This window comes from Fusarium fujikuroi, chromosome FFUJ_chr08 (assembly GCF_900079805.1).
Source record: "Fusarium fujikuroi IMI 58289 draft genome, chromosome FFUJ_chr08".
In the NCBI taxonomy this organism is placed as follows: Eukaryota; Fungi; Ascomycota; class Sordariomycetes; order Hypocreales; family Nectriaceae; genus Fusarium; species Fusarium fujikuroi.
Genome location: NC_036629.1, coordinates 2,060,599 through 2,074,642, shown reverse-complemented (window position 1 = coordinate 2,074,642; position 14,044 = coordinate 2,060,599). Strand labels below are relative to the sequence as shown.

Sequence of the window (14,044 nt, the reverse complement as noted above, 5' to 3'; positions counted from 1 at the left end):
AAACCCTCCTCAAGAAGCCTGTGGCTTTCGACCATAAACCGCGCGATAACGAAAGAAAGGATGGTTCGCGGTTGACCGAAGTTCCCGCCGAAGCTGCGCACAGTAGACCTTGACCTCTTGCATTGACCACCCCAACAGTTGGCTCGCCATGTATAGAACATACCCCTCAAAGTCCTGCTCCAGAGCAGCCAGAACATACTGGCCAATCTCCCTCATTTTCTTATCCTTAGGCCAGCCTCCGATAGCAATCTGCAAGCGCCGCTGTAAGCCATTCGTCATCAATGTCAGACTGGGTCCTTACCTTGTAGTCGGCGATCTGAATGTCCTCAAAGCCAGCCTCGCGCATACACTTCTGTTGAAGATCATCCTCAATAATGGTACACGGCTGTCCCATTTTCTTTCCCCCCTCAATAAAGAATCTTCCCCATTCATGCATAGCGCTCGTATCTGTAACTGTTCCATCATCACTCTCCATCATCGCGGAAGCCTCGTGACTTTCAACCCAACCGCCGGGTCTACATGCCCGGAAGGCTTCCTTGAACAACGCTGACCAATCTTTGATGCTGCCAAATAGATAACGCATGTGAACAAAGTCGATGGAATCCGGCGCGAATGTCCATGGCTGTGTACAATCGTCGATATGGCTTTCAGAAGATATCAGCGTCAAACAGCTACAGACAAATGGTAGATGTGGCTTACAATTCGAGGTTTGGCGGAACCCATGCCGGTTGAATAGGCGAGATATCAGTACCTACGACTTTTGCGCCTGGGAATTGATCGGCAAAGTCACTTCCGGGTTTCAATATCAGAATGTGCTCTCTACCAGTTGAGCTCGTCTTATACGTACATGGCCCAAATACCTAGATGCTATTCGTCAGTTTTGACTCAAGGCTCATATTAAGATGATTGTCCTACCTGTCCCGGTTCCAATATCTAGAGCTGACTAACAGGTGTGAGTTTCCGAGCGACCAAAGATCAGGTAATCGCAAACCTGTATATTATCTTTCAAGGGTGACAAAAATAGTCTGTCATCAAGCAGAAGACTCAAAAAGTGATGTCTCGCAATATTAGTGGACGAGAATGAGACCTCGGACGAGGGAAAACTCACACTATATCCATAGACTCATTTTGCTGTTCGTCATTGGCAGCCCTAGCGACATGACATTAGCGCACGTAGTCGTGGGGACAACTTTCCACGGTAATACCAGTATTGAGCATTTCCTCTCTCCGAGTGAAAGGTTCGACCTTGAATGGTTCGATACGACAGGATACTCGAAGTCATTGATGCTGTCGACTCGGCGGGATTGGAGATGACAGAGTCGGCGTCATTATTATCGGCCTCCTCTTGCTACAACGTGTCAAAAATATGTTACTAAAAGTCCAACAGGGCCTGCCATACCTCATTTAATTGCTCCCAGTGTGTGACTGGATGCAGAGGTTGATCTGTCGTGGATTCATCACCCCCAGTCACCGTAGCAGTAGTTTCGTCCGCTGCCATTATCGAAATCGCGTAAAGGCGAAGAAAAGTGAGTCAATTTCGCAATCAATGAAGCATCGATAAATCCCGCAAGAGGGGATGTGTTTGGGAAGGTTTCCTACCCCTGGTCATTCTGTTGGCTCGCTTCTCACAGCTTCATGATATGATTCGGCCTACGCGTCCCAACACCGTTGGGGAATCCATGTGAATCAGCCCCGGATTAGTAACGAAATACGACTTCAAGTGCAATTATTGGTTAGAGCCTAAGTTACCGATGGGATTGAGGCCATGGGTAGTTTGTCAGCCACGTATTGAGTAATAAATGTGATCTGAAGTCGAATACTCAACGCGCCGATTGAGTGTATCGCCACTTACGCAATAAACAATACAAAGCGGTAGACAAGTTATGATCGATGTGTAGCAAAATATGTTTTGAGTTACATGTACACCTGCCAATAATATATCGGCCTGTGAAAGTATAATATCACAATAAGACCAACAAAGTTTTACTGATAGAAATTGGCAAAGCTTTCAGTTATCGAGAAACTTTCAGTTGTGTTATATGAAAGAAAGATTTGACCCTTCTTTCCAGAGCTTTAATCATTCCATTCAACTTTTCCATCATCATGGAGTCCTCCAAGCCATCCTCCGGAAAATCATCCGTCCAACATCCAAGCATTTTGAATCCTGTAACGGCAAAGTCGAACCTGACTTTTCACTTGTTCCCACAACTCCCCAAGGAAATCAGGGAAATGGTTTGGACGCAGAGTCTCACCTGCGAGCGTTATATCACGGTTGAGCTTTGGGCCGCAAGCCCGAGAGCTGGCGTATTCGATCTACAGAAAACATTACCCCGCGACCCACCTATCGATAAACAGTACATATCAATGCTCGTCAGTTCCCCCAGGCCTAGTGCTCTTTTCGGTACGAGTGCCGAATCTCGTGCGAGCGCTTGTCGATTCTATAGGGTGCATCTTCCTTGCTACGTCTCAAGGGGATCACAGTCACTCGCACCGGCAACGTTTTGGTTCAACCCTGAACTGGACACTTTGGAAATACACGGATTGAGAAACTTTATGAACTTTGAAAATGACTTCTGGCGCCATGACTGTCGAAAGGCAGGACTACGCAATGTGTGTTTTGATGCCAAAAGTTGTCTCTCCTTTGATGACTTTTACCAACTTGCTGCTTCCAAAGACCAGCTTCGCCAAGCTGTTAGCCGACTGAAGCATGTCACCTTCATCTGGTACACTGATATGCACAGGGTGGACTCTTATCTTCGTGCCCCTAGCCACCCGTTCCCACCGAACGACCCCCGTTCACTTCCTGTTGCAGGAGCTACCGGTAGCTTCTCAAGGCAGCCAGATCCGCGTCCTATCGATGACCTCCTACGAAATAATGCCTTCAGACCTGTCTTTCGTCATCTTGAGGGACACGCCAAGGACTGGATGAACGGGTTTCAGCGATTGAGAGCGAAAAGAGCATGTGGCTTCAGAGTCGCATATACAACCGGCACACGTCGTACGCCATTCATTATAGATGAAGCGGACGCTATGGAGTATCTCAAGGACGAAGAGGAAAAGTGGCGAGATATGTGGGGCGTCTCAAAGCGGTCACTCCCTAGAGAATCCGAATTTCTGAACGGGGTCTCCGAGCAGCTTGATAATCAACTTCAAACCGCATTTGGGTTTTGGACCGTTTCCCTCGAGCCTCAGGATCGAGTTGCTAGTGACTATTCACACCAGCCAGCCTTCCCGAAAAATTACAAACCAGAGCTATGCTTATTTCACTTATGAACCTCGCATCTTCAAGCTCAAAAGAACTATATAGAGATCTCTTGAGCGGCTGGTATTCAATTACGAGCTTGTCGTCACCCTACCTTGGCATAGAACCTTCGGTTCATTGTCATTTGCTACCTTATATAAATTTATTGAAATGCCGCGCAACTTCTGCTACAATCCAAGAAAACTGTGCCCATTACTCCAAGTGCCGTAATACTTGATCTCAAGGTCTCTTGAACCAGCTCTAGAATTCCATGAATCTATATAGAGCAGCCCCTCATATGAAGCAAGAAAGTGTTGGGGGGCTCTATCAGATTTCAGGCTTCTGACCGTACACAATCCTTTGTCTAAAATACGGATGATGTTGACCTGATCGGATCTCTCGTCGGAGCTGGGTGCACAGAGCCCTGACCTGATCCTCTGTCCACCCCAAAAGCTCGCACGCCAGGAACAAGAGATACCCTTCATAGTCTCGCTCCAGAGCTGCCTGCATATACTGCCCAACCTTCTTGAGCCGTTCTTCGGTATGCCAGGGTCCAAGTGGTGCCTGTTGCGAGACTGTTAGACCGATCCACAAAGTTGGCCCGAAGTATGAAATTACCTTGAGGTCCACGACATGGATGTTGACAAATCCCGCTTCTTCCATCGACTTCCTCTGCACGTCTTCTCGGATCATGGCAAAGCTTCTTCCTGCGCGTTGGCCGCCTTCTTCGAATACTTCACCCCAGCGTTTCATGGCGCTTCCATCTGGGATAGAATTATCGTCGCTCTCCATAGTGGATGATACTTCGTAGCTTTCAACCCACCCGCCGGGGGCGCAAGCTGTGAAAGATTCTCTGAAAGTGGCAGTCCAATCTGTGATACTCCCCAGCATGAATCTCATATGGACGAAGTCAAAGGAGTCGGGTTGGAAGGTCCAGGTATCGTTGCAGTCCTCGATTTCGCTACCAAATGGTGAGCTTCTATGCTATTATAGGCAGTGGAGAAACTTACAGCTGTAGATTCGATGGCATCCAGGTTGGCTGAATAGGGCTGATCTCAGTGCCCACGACCTCGACATGAGGATGCTCGTCGGCAAAGTCACTTTATCGTGATCAGTCTGGTCCAATTTCCCATCCAATCGTTACTTACATGGCCCAGATAGCTGTAAATGTGTTAGAATTAGATAATCGAGTCGATCCAGGGGCGCCCTACCTGTTCCCGTTCCAATGTCAAGCACTCTCTGTCAAGGCCATTATCAGCAAACGAGACCCGATACGCCAGGATTGGCGGGACTAACACGGATATCTGGCTTGAGGGGTGCCAGGTGGAGTTTATCTTCCAGCAGAAGGAGGGTAAAATGATGTCTTGCTACTGTTAGATGCCCTCATCATAGTTCACAGGATCGTTCACTTACGCAAGGTCCAAAGATTGACTAGCCTGATCATCATTTGATGCCCTGGGCCTCGTTAGAATTGATACATACTAAGCTGAAGTGCGTATACCAGTATTGAGCTGTACCTCTATCCGAATGGTAGGTCCTTCCATGTAAGGTTCGGTACTCAAAGATACTTGAGCTCAGAGAATAAGTCGAGTCAGCTGCATTGGATCCCAGGGCTGAATCCAGGTCTGAATCACTGTGACCGTCAAAGCCCTCGTCAGTTTCGGCATCATCATGCTCTGGATCTTGATTCTGCTCACTCAAGTCAGTGAATATGTCCAAACTCTTCGCACGGGTCTCGGACCTCTTGGCCCTGCTGGAGGTTCTGTAAGACCTCCCACGCTGGCGTTGGAGCGGGCGGCAGAGTCAATCCAGGGGTTTCTGTAGGTTCGCTAGCCATTGTATCGCGATATCTCTTTGATGAGGCTTCAGAAGTGATGATAGTGCGGCGGAATTGTGGTCAAAGAGGGGGTTTTATCAATTCACTTAGGACTGATTACGACACTGGCTGCTTATTCCCCCAGTAGCGCGGCACGTTCGGTTGCAACGCCAATATTGATTGTGCTAGGCGCAAAAGGCAAAGTGCTGCGGTGTGGCGGTGCCGATTAAACCTATTGGAGGAAGTTTGGGGCCAACATTCCAGGTGCTCGGACACTTGATCGTCATCTTAGTGGCTCGGTAGGGCTTGTTCCCACGCGAGCTATCAATTTCGTTATAGCCGGGGGCATTCCGCGGGCAGCCTCATTGAGTGAAAACGCGAGAATCCCACAGAGCCGAGCCAATGGAGAGCTGGTGATATGAAAGCAAAGGCTGCCATCTTTTCCGCCTGAGACAGAAAAGAGGCTGTGTTGGGTGACAGGGCAACAATACGACTGTCATAAGACGTGTCCGTTATATCCGTGTAGATGGGATTTGCAGTCTGTGCATGCCGGTAGTCATCAATGTCCCGTCACATCCGGCCGATCTGAATTATGTCCATCAATCCGACGCGAGGGTCTAGAGGCCCGCGGAGTGCGATATCCCCCGACCTGTAGAGAATGAGTAGTCACAGATAAAGCGATTACTAACGAAATACTCATCATTAATATATAATCGGCATCTTCGGATCGGTATCTGGATGACACGTAATTGATGCTTAACTGAATTGCTTTCCAGGGTGTCGGAAGACCAAGGATCATTACCCTGGGGATTAAAAATAGCTCGAGATGCCAGTTCGTCTCATTATCGCCCTAAACCTACCCAAGTTTTTGTCTCACTGGTGAGCAAAATCTTTCGTCCAGGATCCCTTCACTAACTGTTCATCCAGGAACTGCCGAAACGTGAGTGAAATTTAGGACACCCGCGATCCGACAACTTGAACATTGCCGAGCGGGATGTACACTGAAAAGGCACCAAAAGAGCAATTGACAATCCGACTGTCTTTACTATTTCATGACATGCATAAATTTTATTCCGGGAGTATTCTATTGAATCCAGTTGCCATTGTTTGCAATCAGATTAGGCGCTCCACGAAGGTTTCCAGAAATCTTCTTCGGAGTCGCCAGTTCCTTCAGCCAAGCCGTGATATCAGCAACTCCCTCGACCTCCTCCACGCTCATCGCATACAAGACCAACCCCGCAACATGAGGAGCAGCCATGGAAGTTCCATCCTCGGTGAAGGTGTAAGTGTTGGACTTATGGCCAGCTGAAGTGATGCCTACTCCAGGGGCCAAGATGTCGACAGTCTTTCCCCAGTTGGAGAAATCAGCAACAGCCCAGTTGGAGTCGATCGCTCCGACAGTGATTGCGGTCGATGCAGAACCGGGCGACTCCTTGGCGGCATCTATAGCATCATTACCGGAAGCGACAACTGTGACGACGCCTTTCTTGGATGCGGTGTCAACAGCTTTGTTGAAAGCTGTGGACTTTTCGCCGCCGAGAGACATGTTAATAACGGCTCTCCATGTGCGATCTTTCTTGATGATATCGTTGACAGCCCAATTGAAGGCGTCAAGAACAATAGACGTATCAGACTCATCACCGTTGAAGACCTTGAGAGCGAGAATGTTGGCCTTCTTGGCAACACCATAGGTCTTACCAGCAATAGTACCCGCAACATGGGTTCCGTGGCCATCGTCGTCCTTATTATTGCCCTTCCAGTTTGTCCAGGCAGCCTTTGCACGACCGCCGAACTCGTTGTGAGTCACTCTGACACCGCCGTCGATGACATAGGCATACATGTCAGTGCCAGCGTAGTCATCGTAGATATACTCCTTGTAGCCCTTCTTGCGATGAGAGATCGTGCCGAGACCCCATGTGGACTTCTTCTGGGTGATCTCATCTCTCTTCTCGAGGCTTCGCTTGCTCTTGATGCGATTGAGCTTCCATACACGGTTGGGCTCAACGGCCAGGACCTTGAGGAACTAGTCAGCTTGGGCACCTAATAACTGAAGGTGTTGGCTTACATCTGGGCTTTTCTTGATCTCCTTGATAGTAGCGGTGTCGAATGATCCAGCATATCCCTGAAAGCCAGACTTGCTGTCATAAGTCTTTTCGACACCAACTTCAGCCTCGCGCTTGGTGAGACTTCTCTTGTGAACGTCTTTGACCCATTTTAAATGGGTCTTGGCCATGGCAGCATTAACCTCGGGTTTCAAGGTTATGATGTAGCTGCCTGGGATGATAGCACCGGCCTCGGCAGCTGGGGCAGCTGGTGCAGGGACAGCAAGTCCACATCCAAGAAGGATGCTTACTGCAAGAGCGATGTTTTTGAGATTCACCATATTGAAGAAGAATGCTGAAATGTGACGATGCTTTCTTGGAAGCAATTTTGAAGGATCAACGGCGGGTCATATATACCCGCCCTTAGATACAGCTCTACATATTTAATATTAAAACCGTCACTGGGACTTCTCTCCAGCCCAAGCTCCCCTGCAAATAGTGCAAACGAGATGGCGCACCGCATTAGCTGATTGCGATCTACATGTGCATCCCCACCCGTTCCTGGCCGTTCCTGAGCATGCTTAATTTTTAGCTATTGACCCTAGATCCGAAAATGCGCCCTAAAAGCGAACAGTGGCTGGTCTAGATGTGGCTGGACTTGTATTAGGGGACCTCGAGTTCCAGAGTTGTGGGTGACTATTTTCTCTTTGGGTATGCTAGTTCGCAGCTGAACTCCCTTTCCGGAAAGAAATCGATCTAGCTTAGAACTCTGAAATCAATAGACAGAAAATCGAACGCGGTTTGTTTCGCTTTTTTGAAGGGTTGGGGTGCACGTGGGGCCGAGTGACAATGCGAGGGATGAAGAAGGGAGAACATGGCATTGTGTCCTTTTATGTACCGGCCATGACAATGGCATTCTTCTGTGACATCTTTATAAAATACAAAGACGAGAGTATTGGGAACCGGTTAAATGCCATAAAAGCTCGTTCTTGACCTGTTCCCGGGTAAAAGCTTTTGAGCCTCGGTGTTTTAAGATCGTTCTAAGACAGCTTTTCTCACGCCAAATACCATATTTCATAGCTTTCAGTCTATATATTCAATGAGAAACATGCAGTATTGTACTATCTTCATAGTGTATCTGATGAATATTTCCATTTATTGGCAGACCGCCTTGTAAGATCTACTGTACGATCTCTATCTAATACACCCGCTGCGCTGGTCCCCCCTGCGCTAGCCTACCGATTCACATCTTGGCTGGCTGAACCCCTAGTGGATCTTGTGTGGCTTACTCTGTGATCTTTGGTTTGTAGATTTAGACCTCAGGAATTAGTCTTGTTTTTTCTGTAGACCATGGTCCAGACCAGCAAAGACAACCTGTTTACGTCCTGAAGCATTATAATGCCTCAAATGGCGCCCATGGGACGCTAAAAGGACTAGAGAAATATTAAGATCAGCATTATAGATCTCTAAGAAATGTCTTCGACTCTGGAGTAACATTCTGTTGTTTTCGCTGCTTTTATAAATGAGTCACCTCTCAATAATGTTTTCTTTTTCATCCAGAACTCTGTAATCAACCTCATGGTCAACTGTAGGCCCCAAGTCGGTTGTGGTTTGAGTTTTTCGATAGCGCGTGTTTCTGGCGCGTGTTTCTGGAGGGGAGATGACCACTACATTCCAGACCCAGGTGACCACGAGGCTGCCTTGGATTCCCAAGAATGGTTTGCTAGCTTAGTAAATCAATAGCTGCAGTTACTTAACTTGAAGACCTAATACCATTGGTCAACGAAGTTCTGGTATGTGATAGCCCTCGAGGCTGAAGCATGGAGCGGCTGGCTATAACAAGTTGCTCAACTGCCTCGAAGAGGGGGTGGATTACAAAATACCGTCGTAGGCCCCGCTCGAGAGCCAAAATAGCGCTGGAAGCCCCTTTTGTGATTGAGACCGAAGTCGGATGTTTTAGTCCGACATCAGGAGCCTTAAATTTGGTGATGGAGCTACGCGCCAGCTTTTAGGTGAGGTCGGCTGAGATATAAGCTTATTGAGCTTGTTCAATAGCTCCGAGACGCAGACTAAGATCTTTTATTACAGTTCCTGGCTGGCTAAACTAAATCTGATTTAGAGCGTGTATTCATTGCAGGTGCTGGATGTGTAGAGCAAGGTTCACCAACTTCTCTCATGGTCTATCGTGGCTGCTAGCTGCTAGCCCCTCTGCAACTCTTCTGTATTACTATGGGATAGTTCTTATTGGTGCTTCCAATCCTTGAAATGATACTTCAAACCTGGAACGCCTGACCATACGAGTTACTATACTCAGGCGTTAGGCGGTAGCTCAAGCCTTGTTAGAGCCAAGCTTGCCGCAATAAAGAATACTTGAGCAGCTTCGTGTACACGTTCATTGTTTGACTCATGGGCCGCTGAAAATTGCTTTGCTAAGCTGAAAAGCAACTGGGGAGTACTAAAGATGGCTTGTCGGAACCTGGCTCCCAACCATGATATGATCCATCAGCGTTTCAGCAGCTCCCTGAGGTGACCAACACTTCATCCGATCGTCATTTAACAGGTATGCCTTGGGAAACCCAGGAACATCAGTCTCTCCCAGTACCATCCTCGCAATAGCTTCACCAGTAAGCCAGCACTTATCCATGCCATGACCATTGAACCCCGCTGCAATCCACTCACCACTTCCACTTCGACCCGTGAGGTTATGCGGAAGCTTTCCCACGATGGGCATACCGTCTGCCGTGAATCCCATTATTCCGGACCAGACATTCAGGGCTTCTACCGGTGCTGTATCTTTCCAGATCTCGGGTGCTGCAGAAGTCAATGTTTGGCGAGCATCGTCTGCAACATTTGAATCGTCGCTTGTAAGAAGACCCTTGAGGCTCTGGGATTCGCCGCCGAGGAACATTACCCCAGTTTTCGCATTTTGCTGAGCGTAGTACAGGCCCAGATGAATATGTCCAGTCTTTGCGTCATATGTGCCAAGAGAGACTTGCGACCAAGACATGCTGTGGCCGGCTCGCGGAAAGTTGGGGCCCAGCTTCTGTGTAGACATAGTTCCCCGTAATGGATACAGGTTGCCAACAAGACCAGGGATCAGATGACTTGAGTACCCATTAGCGCAATGGATGACATGTCTAGCTCGAATTGATCCTCTTGGTGTGCGCACTAGGTACGGAAATTCGAAAACATCGTCTTGAACTTGCACTGAGAGAACGGGCGTGTTCGTCTCGAGCGAGAAGCGGTCCGAGAACTGTTTTGTGAGGGAGGCCAAGATTGCGGTTAGAAGTCGATATGGCCACAAGGCTGCGACTCCAGTTTGCGCAACTGCGCCAACGACATTCGTGAAATTAAAGACCTGGTACAGGTAGTCAGTAGTTGGTGCATGAACGAACGTTCCTCAACCTAGGTACCTTGGCCGCCTCCTCTCTATTGTATACTTTGAACTTGATATCACTGTCAGGCACCGCTTTGAGCAGTTGCTTGACTTCTTCAATAGCGCCTCGAAATGAACTCTGATCAGTATAAGACGTTGCTGATGTCACCTCGCGAAATTCCACCGCTTCTCTATCCTCAGGATCCAACTGAGCGATAAGTTCCTTCAGGCGGCGAATGTTGGCATCGCTGAACCGCACAGTCTCTATCGCGCGCTCAACACCAATCGTCTCGGCAAGAGCCGGAAACAAGGAATCACTATCAGAGACAAGATGTCCTCCGTTTCGTCCAGTCGCTCCGCTTACGGCTGTGCGGGCCTCAAGCATCGTTACCTTGAGATCAGTGCCTTTCGCATGGTTCAGGAGGGAGTGCGCCGCGCCAATGCCAGTGATGCCGGAACCAATGATGATGATATCGGTTTCTGAAGGCAAGGCATGTGACTGTGCGCTTGCTACCGTTGGATGCGGTGGAGTCTGCCAGGTCGGGGTCGTTGGGTTTGTACTTGGTAGCCCAGACTGAACCGTGATGAGCTTCACGACATCTTGGATGAATTCTGATACGGTGAGCCGGAGCAAGCGATATGAGATGGACAGATGACCATAGACCTACCGCTTCCTGCCATTTCTGCCCACGAATGAGTGTTTGTTGTATTCTCAAGTCTCGTTATCAATGGAAATGTTACGCGCGGGGTAAAGCTTGCTCCTTGGTGTGACAAGATGGCTCAGGAGATGATTGTCCTGGTCAATGTGAATCAGGACTTGGAACAATAAAGCTCTCGAGATATAGTCAGCGAGCAAGAAAATTGTGTATTCTATTGCCTTGATATGGTCTTTCCCTTATCTGTCGCTTGGCATGATCCCTGAAAATGATCGGGATCATCCCCCTCCCTCGCACAGGCATGCTTCATTGGGTCTAGATCATCCATATCCCGCTTGCAACGACCCGATTGGCGGGTATCCATCGTCACAGCTCTGGAGATGGCTTCATTCAGTATGCCTTCCTCAGTCTTCACTCCTGCCAATGGCGAAAGCTGTGCATGATAGTTGGCTTAGCTGTCCCGGGTTGTAATACCAACGACACCCAGCCCTATTTACCCTTCTAAGTCACAACGTTGCCTTGTTCACGGTATGTGTCTAGACGCCCTGTCGCAAGCAGTGCTGTGTCCTTATAATCGGAACCCTCGGTCTCTGAGACGGCATGCTCGGGATCCGTAGAACACAGTCTGTAAATCCCGCCTCCGAGCATCTTGAGGGGCATCGTTTCGCCGACGAAAGTCGCCCATACCGACAATTTACCGTACTTTCTGAGAATATTATCCTCTTGTCGCTGTTCGTATCAGCCGGACTCGCTAGTGCACGGGGCGTTTGCGGGGGTTGGACGCTCCTCAGCCTGCTTAATCGAGTTAGTGGATCACCCAGCGTTCACTGGCATCTCCAATGCGACAAGACAATTGACCCTCTGTAATTGAAGTCTTGGAAAGTAAAAGGCATTGTTATCAAGCTTATAAAAACTGCCTGGGGACTGTGTAGAAGTAGTTTTTTACCAAAGAGCCTCATGTTCTAGTATCTCGTTTCTCTTCAACGAACTTTTCCTCAGCAAGTTGGTCAAACATGCCTGCCAGCACGACCCCAATCGGTACTACAGAGCTCACAGTTCAGGGCCTTGGGGTTGTGAAGGGCCTGAGCTTCCCTAACAACATCCACCAATTCAGTGGCATCCCTTACGCATCGCTCTCCAAGCGTTGGACACGTTCACAACTCAGAACTTCATGGCCCGGCGATTTTCACGATGGGACAAAATTGGGGTGATTAATTTCGAGTTCCGCTCTGGAATTATTACTAAATCTGTTCTATAGACCCAGTGCGCCGAACCCGCCAGAGTACAATACACCTGAAGATATCCTTGTCCCAGTTGACATTGCGCCCCATTTTGAAGAGCCAATTGAAGATGAGCTCAACTGCCTTGTCGTGAACATCACAACACCAAGACTGGGTTCTGACTCTGGTTCGAAGTTGCCCGTGATGGTTTATATCCATGGCGGATCTTTTCTTTTCGGCGGTGCCAATAAGGGCGTCTTCGATTGCGTCAACTTGACGACCTTCGCAGCAGCCCGCAATACGCCTGTTGTCACAGTCAACCTCAACTATCGTGTCGGCCTCGGCGGTTTTCTCGCATCAGCCGCAATTAAGCAAGATATAGAGCGCGATGGTCTTGAAGGTGTAGGCAACTTTGGCCTTTACGATCAGCAGGTTGCCTTGCATTGGGTGAAACGATACATCCCCTCGTTTGGCGGTGATCCAGACAACGTTACCATTTTCGGCGAGTCTGCTGGTGGTATGAGTGTTTCTCACAACATTGCTGCTAAGGATCCAGCCCCCTTCCATCGCGCCATCGCCATGTCTGGTCATTTGAACACCATCCAGACTTGGCCATTGGAGCATCACGAAAAGCATTACCGCGCGTTGTTGAGATATCTTGGCATTGATGCGGACTCTCCTTCTGCTCTCGATCAGCTTCGAAGTATCCCTGAGGCTGTCGTAGCTGCTGCAACAATCCCAGTGGAGGGTCTCCTCAACGCCACAGGCAATCCATGCGATGATGGCGTTTTCCATAAGACAAAGCCTACCGCGAACGGTATTACTTCACCTCCGGCGTGGCTTAAGAGTTACATGGTCGGAGATACTACCGATGAAGCTATGATCTTCACTGAAGATCTTGCTGGGGAGACCTTTGACTCGTGGAGAACTGGAATGAAGAAGTTCTTGAGTGAAGAGGCTACTGATGAGATCCTTGATCTCTATGGTGTCACTCCTGATCTCTCGAAAGAGGAGCTCCTGAAAGCCCTGGAAGACATGACAGGTGATTCGGCCTTCAAGATCCACAATTGGCTCGCTGTTCACCGCTCGAATATTCCGCAAACTTACGGCTATCACTTCGACCAGGTGTGCACTCATGACAGTATATTCAAGGGTCAAGCTTACCATGCACTCGATCTGCTCTATGTCTTCCTCAATTTCGATGAGAGATTGACGCCAGGCCAGCAGAAGCTTGCAAGAAATATGGCTGGTAGTTTTATCGATTACTGCTATGGTAAAGATCCATGGCCTCGGTTCACTGATGGTGGTCGATGGATGAGGTTTGGGCCGGACGAGACTAGCAAAGTCGTCACGGAAGCTGAGGATGAGAACGTACGAAGATACACTCGTATGCAGAAGATTCTCGATATGGGTGTGCTGGAAGAGTTCATCCTGGCTATTGATAACATTGCTTGTAAAAGGGACAAGATGGGGACTTTCGATGACGGACCTCGCCAGTTTAGTGAGGATATAAAGGCAGAGCCGGTAGTCCCTGGTGCTATCGGCATCAAGGAAGCAGTCTTAGCTTAGATGAAACTATAGTGGCCGATTTATATGATCTCTTCGTTCATTACTCTGGTATCTTGACCTTTATTGGCTTTTTCTGTTAACGTTCATCGACGTATGTTGGGCCCGCGTAGATATGAATGAATTA

The 14,044-nt window shown here is 48.6% G+C and overlaps 6 protein-coding genes; 2 read left to right on the top strand and 4 right to left on the bottom strand.

Annotated features, from left to right (window-relative positions):
- Window positions 1-9: 9 nt before the first annotated feature.
- Window positions 10-1,498, bottom strand: FFUJ_12485 (related to methyltransferase; the record flags this gene model as incomplete). XM_023582097.1 has 9 exons in its annotated part: window positions 10-249; window positions 302-644; window positions 700-789; window positions 848-860; window positions 916-943; window positions 992-1,058; window positions 1,109-1,150; window positions 1,206-1,348; window positions 1,400-1,498. 9 exons carry the CDS (start codon window positions 1,496-1,498, stop codon window positions 10-12), a joined length of 1,065 nt encoding a protein of 354 aa, XP_023435168.1.
- A 605-nt stretch (window positions 1,499-2,103) lies between these two features.
- On the top strand, window positions 2,104-3,273 carry FFUJ_12484 (uncharacterized protein; the record flags this gene model as incomplete). The annotated part of the gene is made up of 1 exon (XM_023582096.1): window positions 2,104-3,273. One exon carries the CDS (start codon window positions 2,104-2,106, stop codon window positions 3,271-3,273), a length of 1,170 nt encoding a protein of 389 aa, XP_023434680.1.
- A 295-nt stretch (window positions 3,274-3,568) lies between these two features.
- On the bottom strand, window positions 3,569-5,078 carry FFUJ_12483 (related to methyltransferase; the record flags this gene model as incomplete). XM_023582095.1 has 9 exons in its annotated part: window positions 3,569-3,805; window positions 3,860-4,202; window positions 4,252-4,341; window positions 4,390-4,402; window positions 4,453-4,480; window positions 4,538-4,604; window positions 4,655-4,696; window positions 4,743-4,930; window positions 4,983-5,078. 9 exons carry the CDS (start codon window positions 5,076-5,078, stop codon window positions 3,569-3,571), a joined length of 1,104 nt encoding a protein of 367 aa, XP_023434679.1.
- A 1,063-nt stretch (window positions 5,079-6,141) lies between these two features.
- On the bottom strand, window positions 6,142-7,440 carry FFUJ_12482 (related to alkaline protease (oryzin); the record flags this gene model as incomplete). XM_023582093.1 has 2 exons in its annotated part: window positions 6,142-7,071; window positions 7,123-7,440. The coding sequence occupies 2 exons, from the start codon at window positions 7,438-7,440 to the stop codon at window positions 6,142-6,144; spliced, it is 1,248 nt and encodes a 415-aa protein (XP_023434678.1).
- Window positions 7,441-9,554: 2,114 nt separating this feature from the next.
- On the bottom strand, window positions 9,555-11,156 carry FFUJ_12481 (uncharacterized protein; the record flags this gene model as incomplete). XM_023582092.1 has 3 exons in its annotated part: window positions 9,555-10,457; window positions 10,513-11,087; window positions 11,144-11,156. The coding sequence occupies 3 exons, from the start codon at window positions 11,154-11,156 to the stop codon at window positions 9,555-9,557; spliced, it is 1,491 nt and encodes a 496-aa protein (XP_023435167.1).
- Window positions 11,157-12,144: 988 nt separating this feature from the next.
- On the top strand, window positions 12,145-13,920 carry FFUJ_12480 (related to triacylglycerol lipase V precursor; the record flags this gene model as incomplete). XM_023582091.1 has 2 exons in its annotated part: window positions 12,145-12,338; window positions 12,390-13,920. 2 exons carry the CDS (start codon window positions 12,145-12,147, stop codon window positions 13,918-13,920), a joined length of 1,725 nt encoding a protein of 574 aa, XP_023434677.1.
- Between the last annotated feature and the right edge of the window lie 124 nt (window positions 13,921-14,044).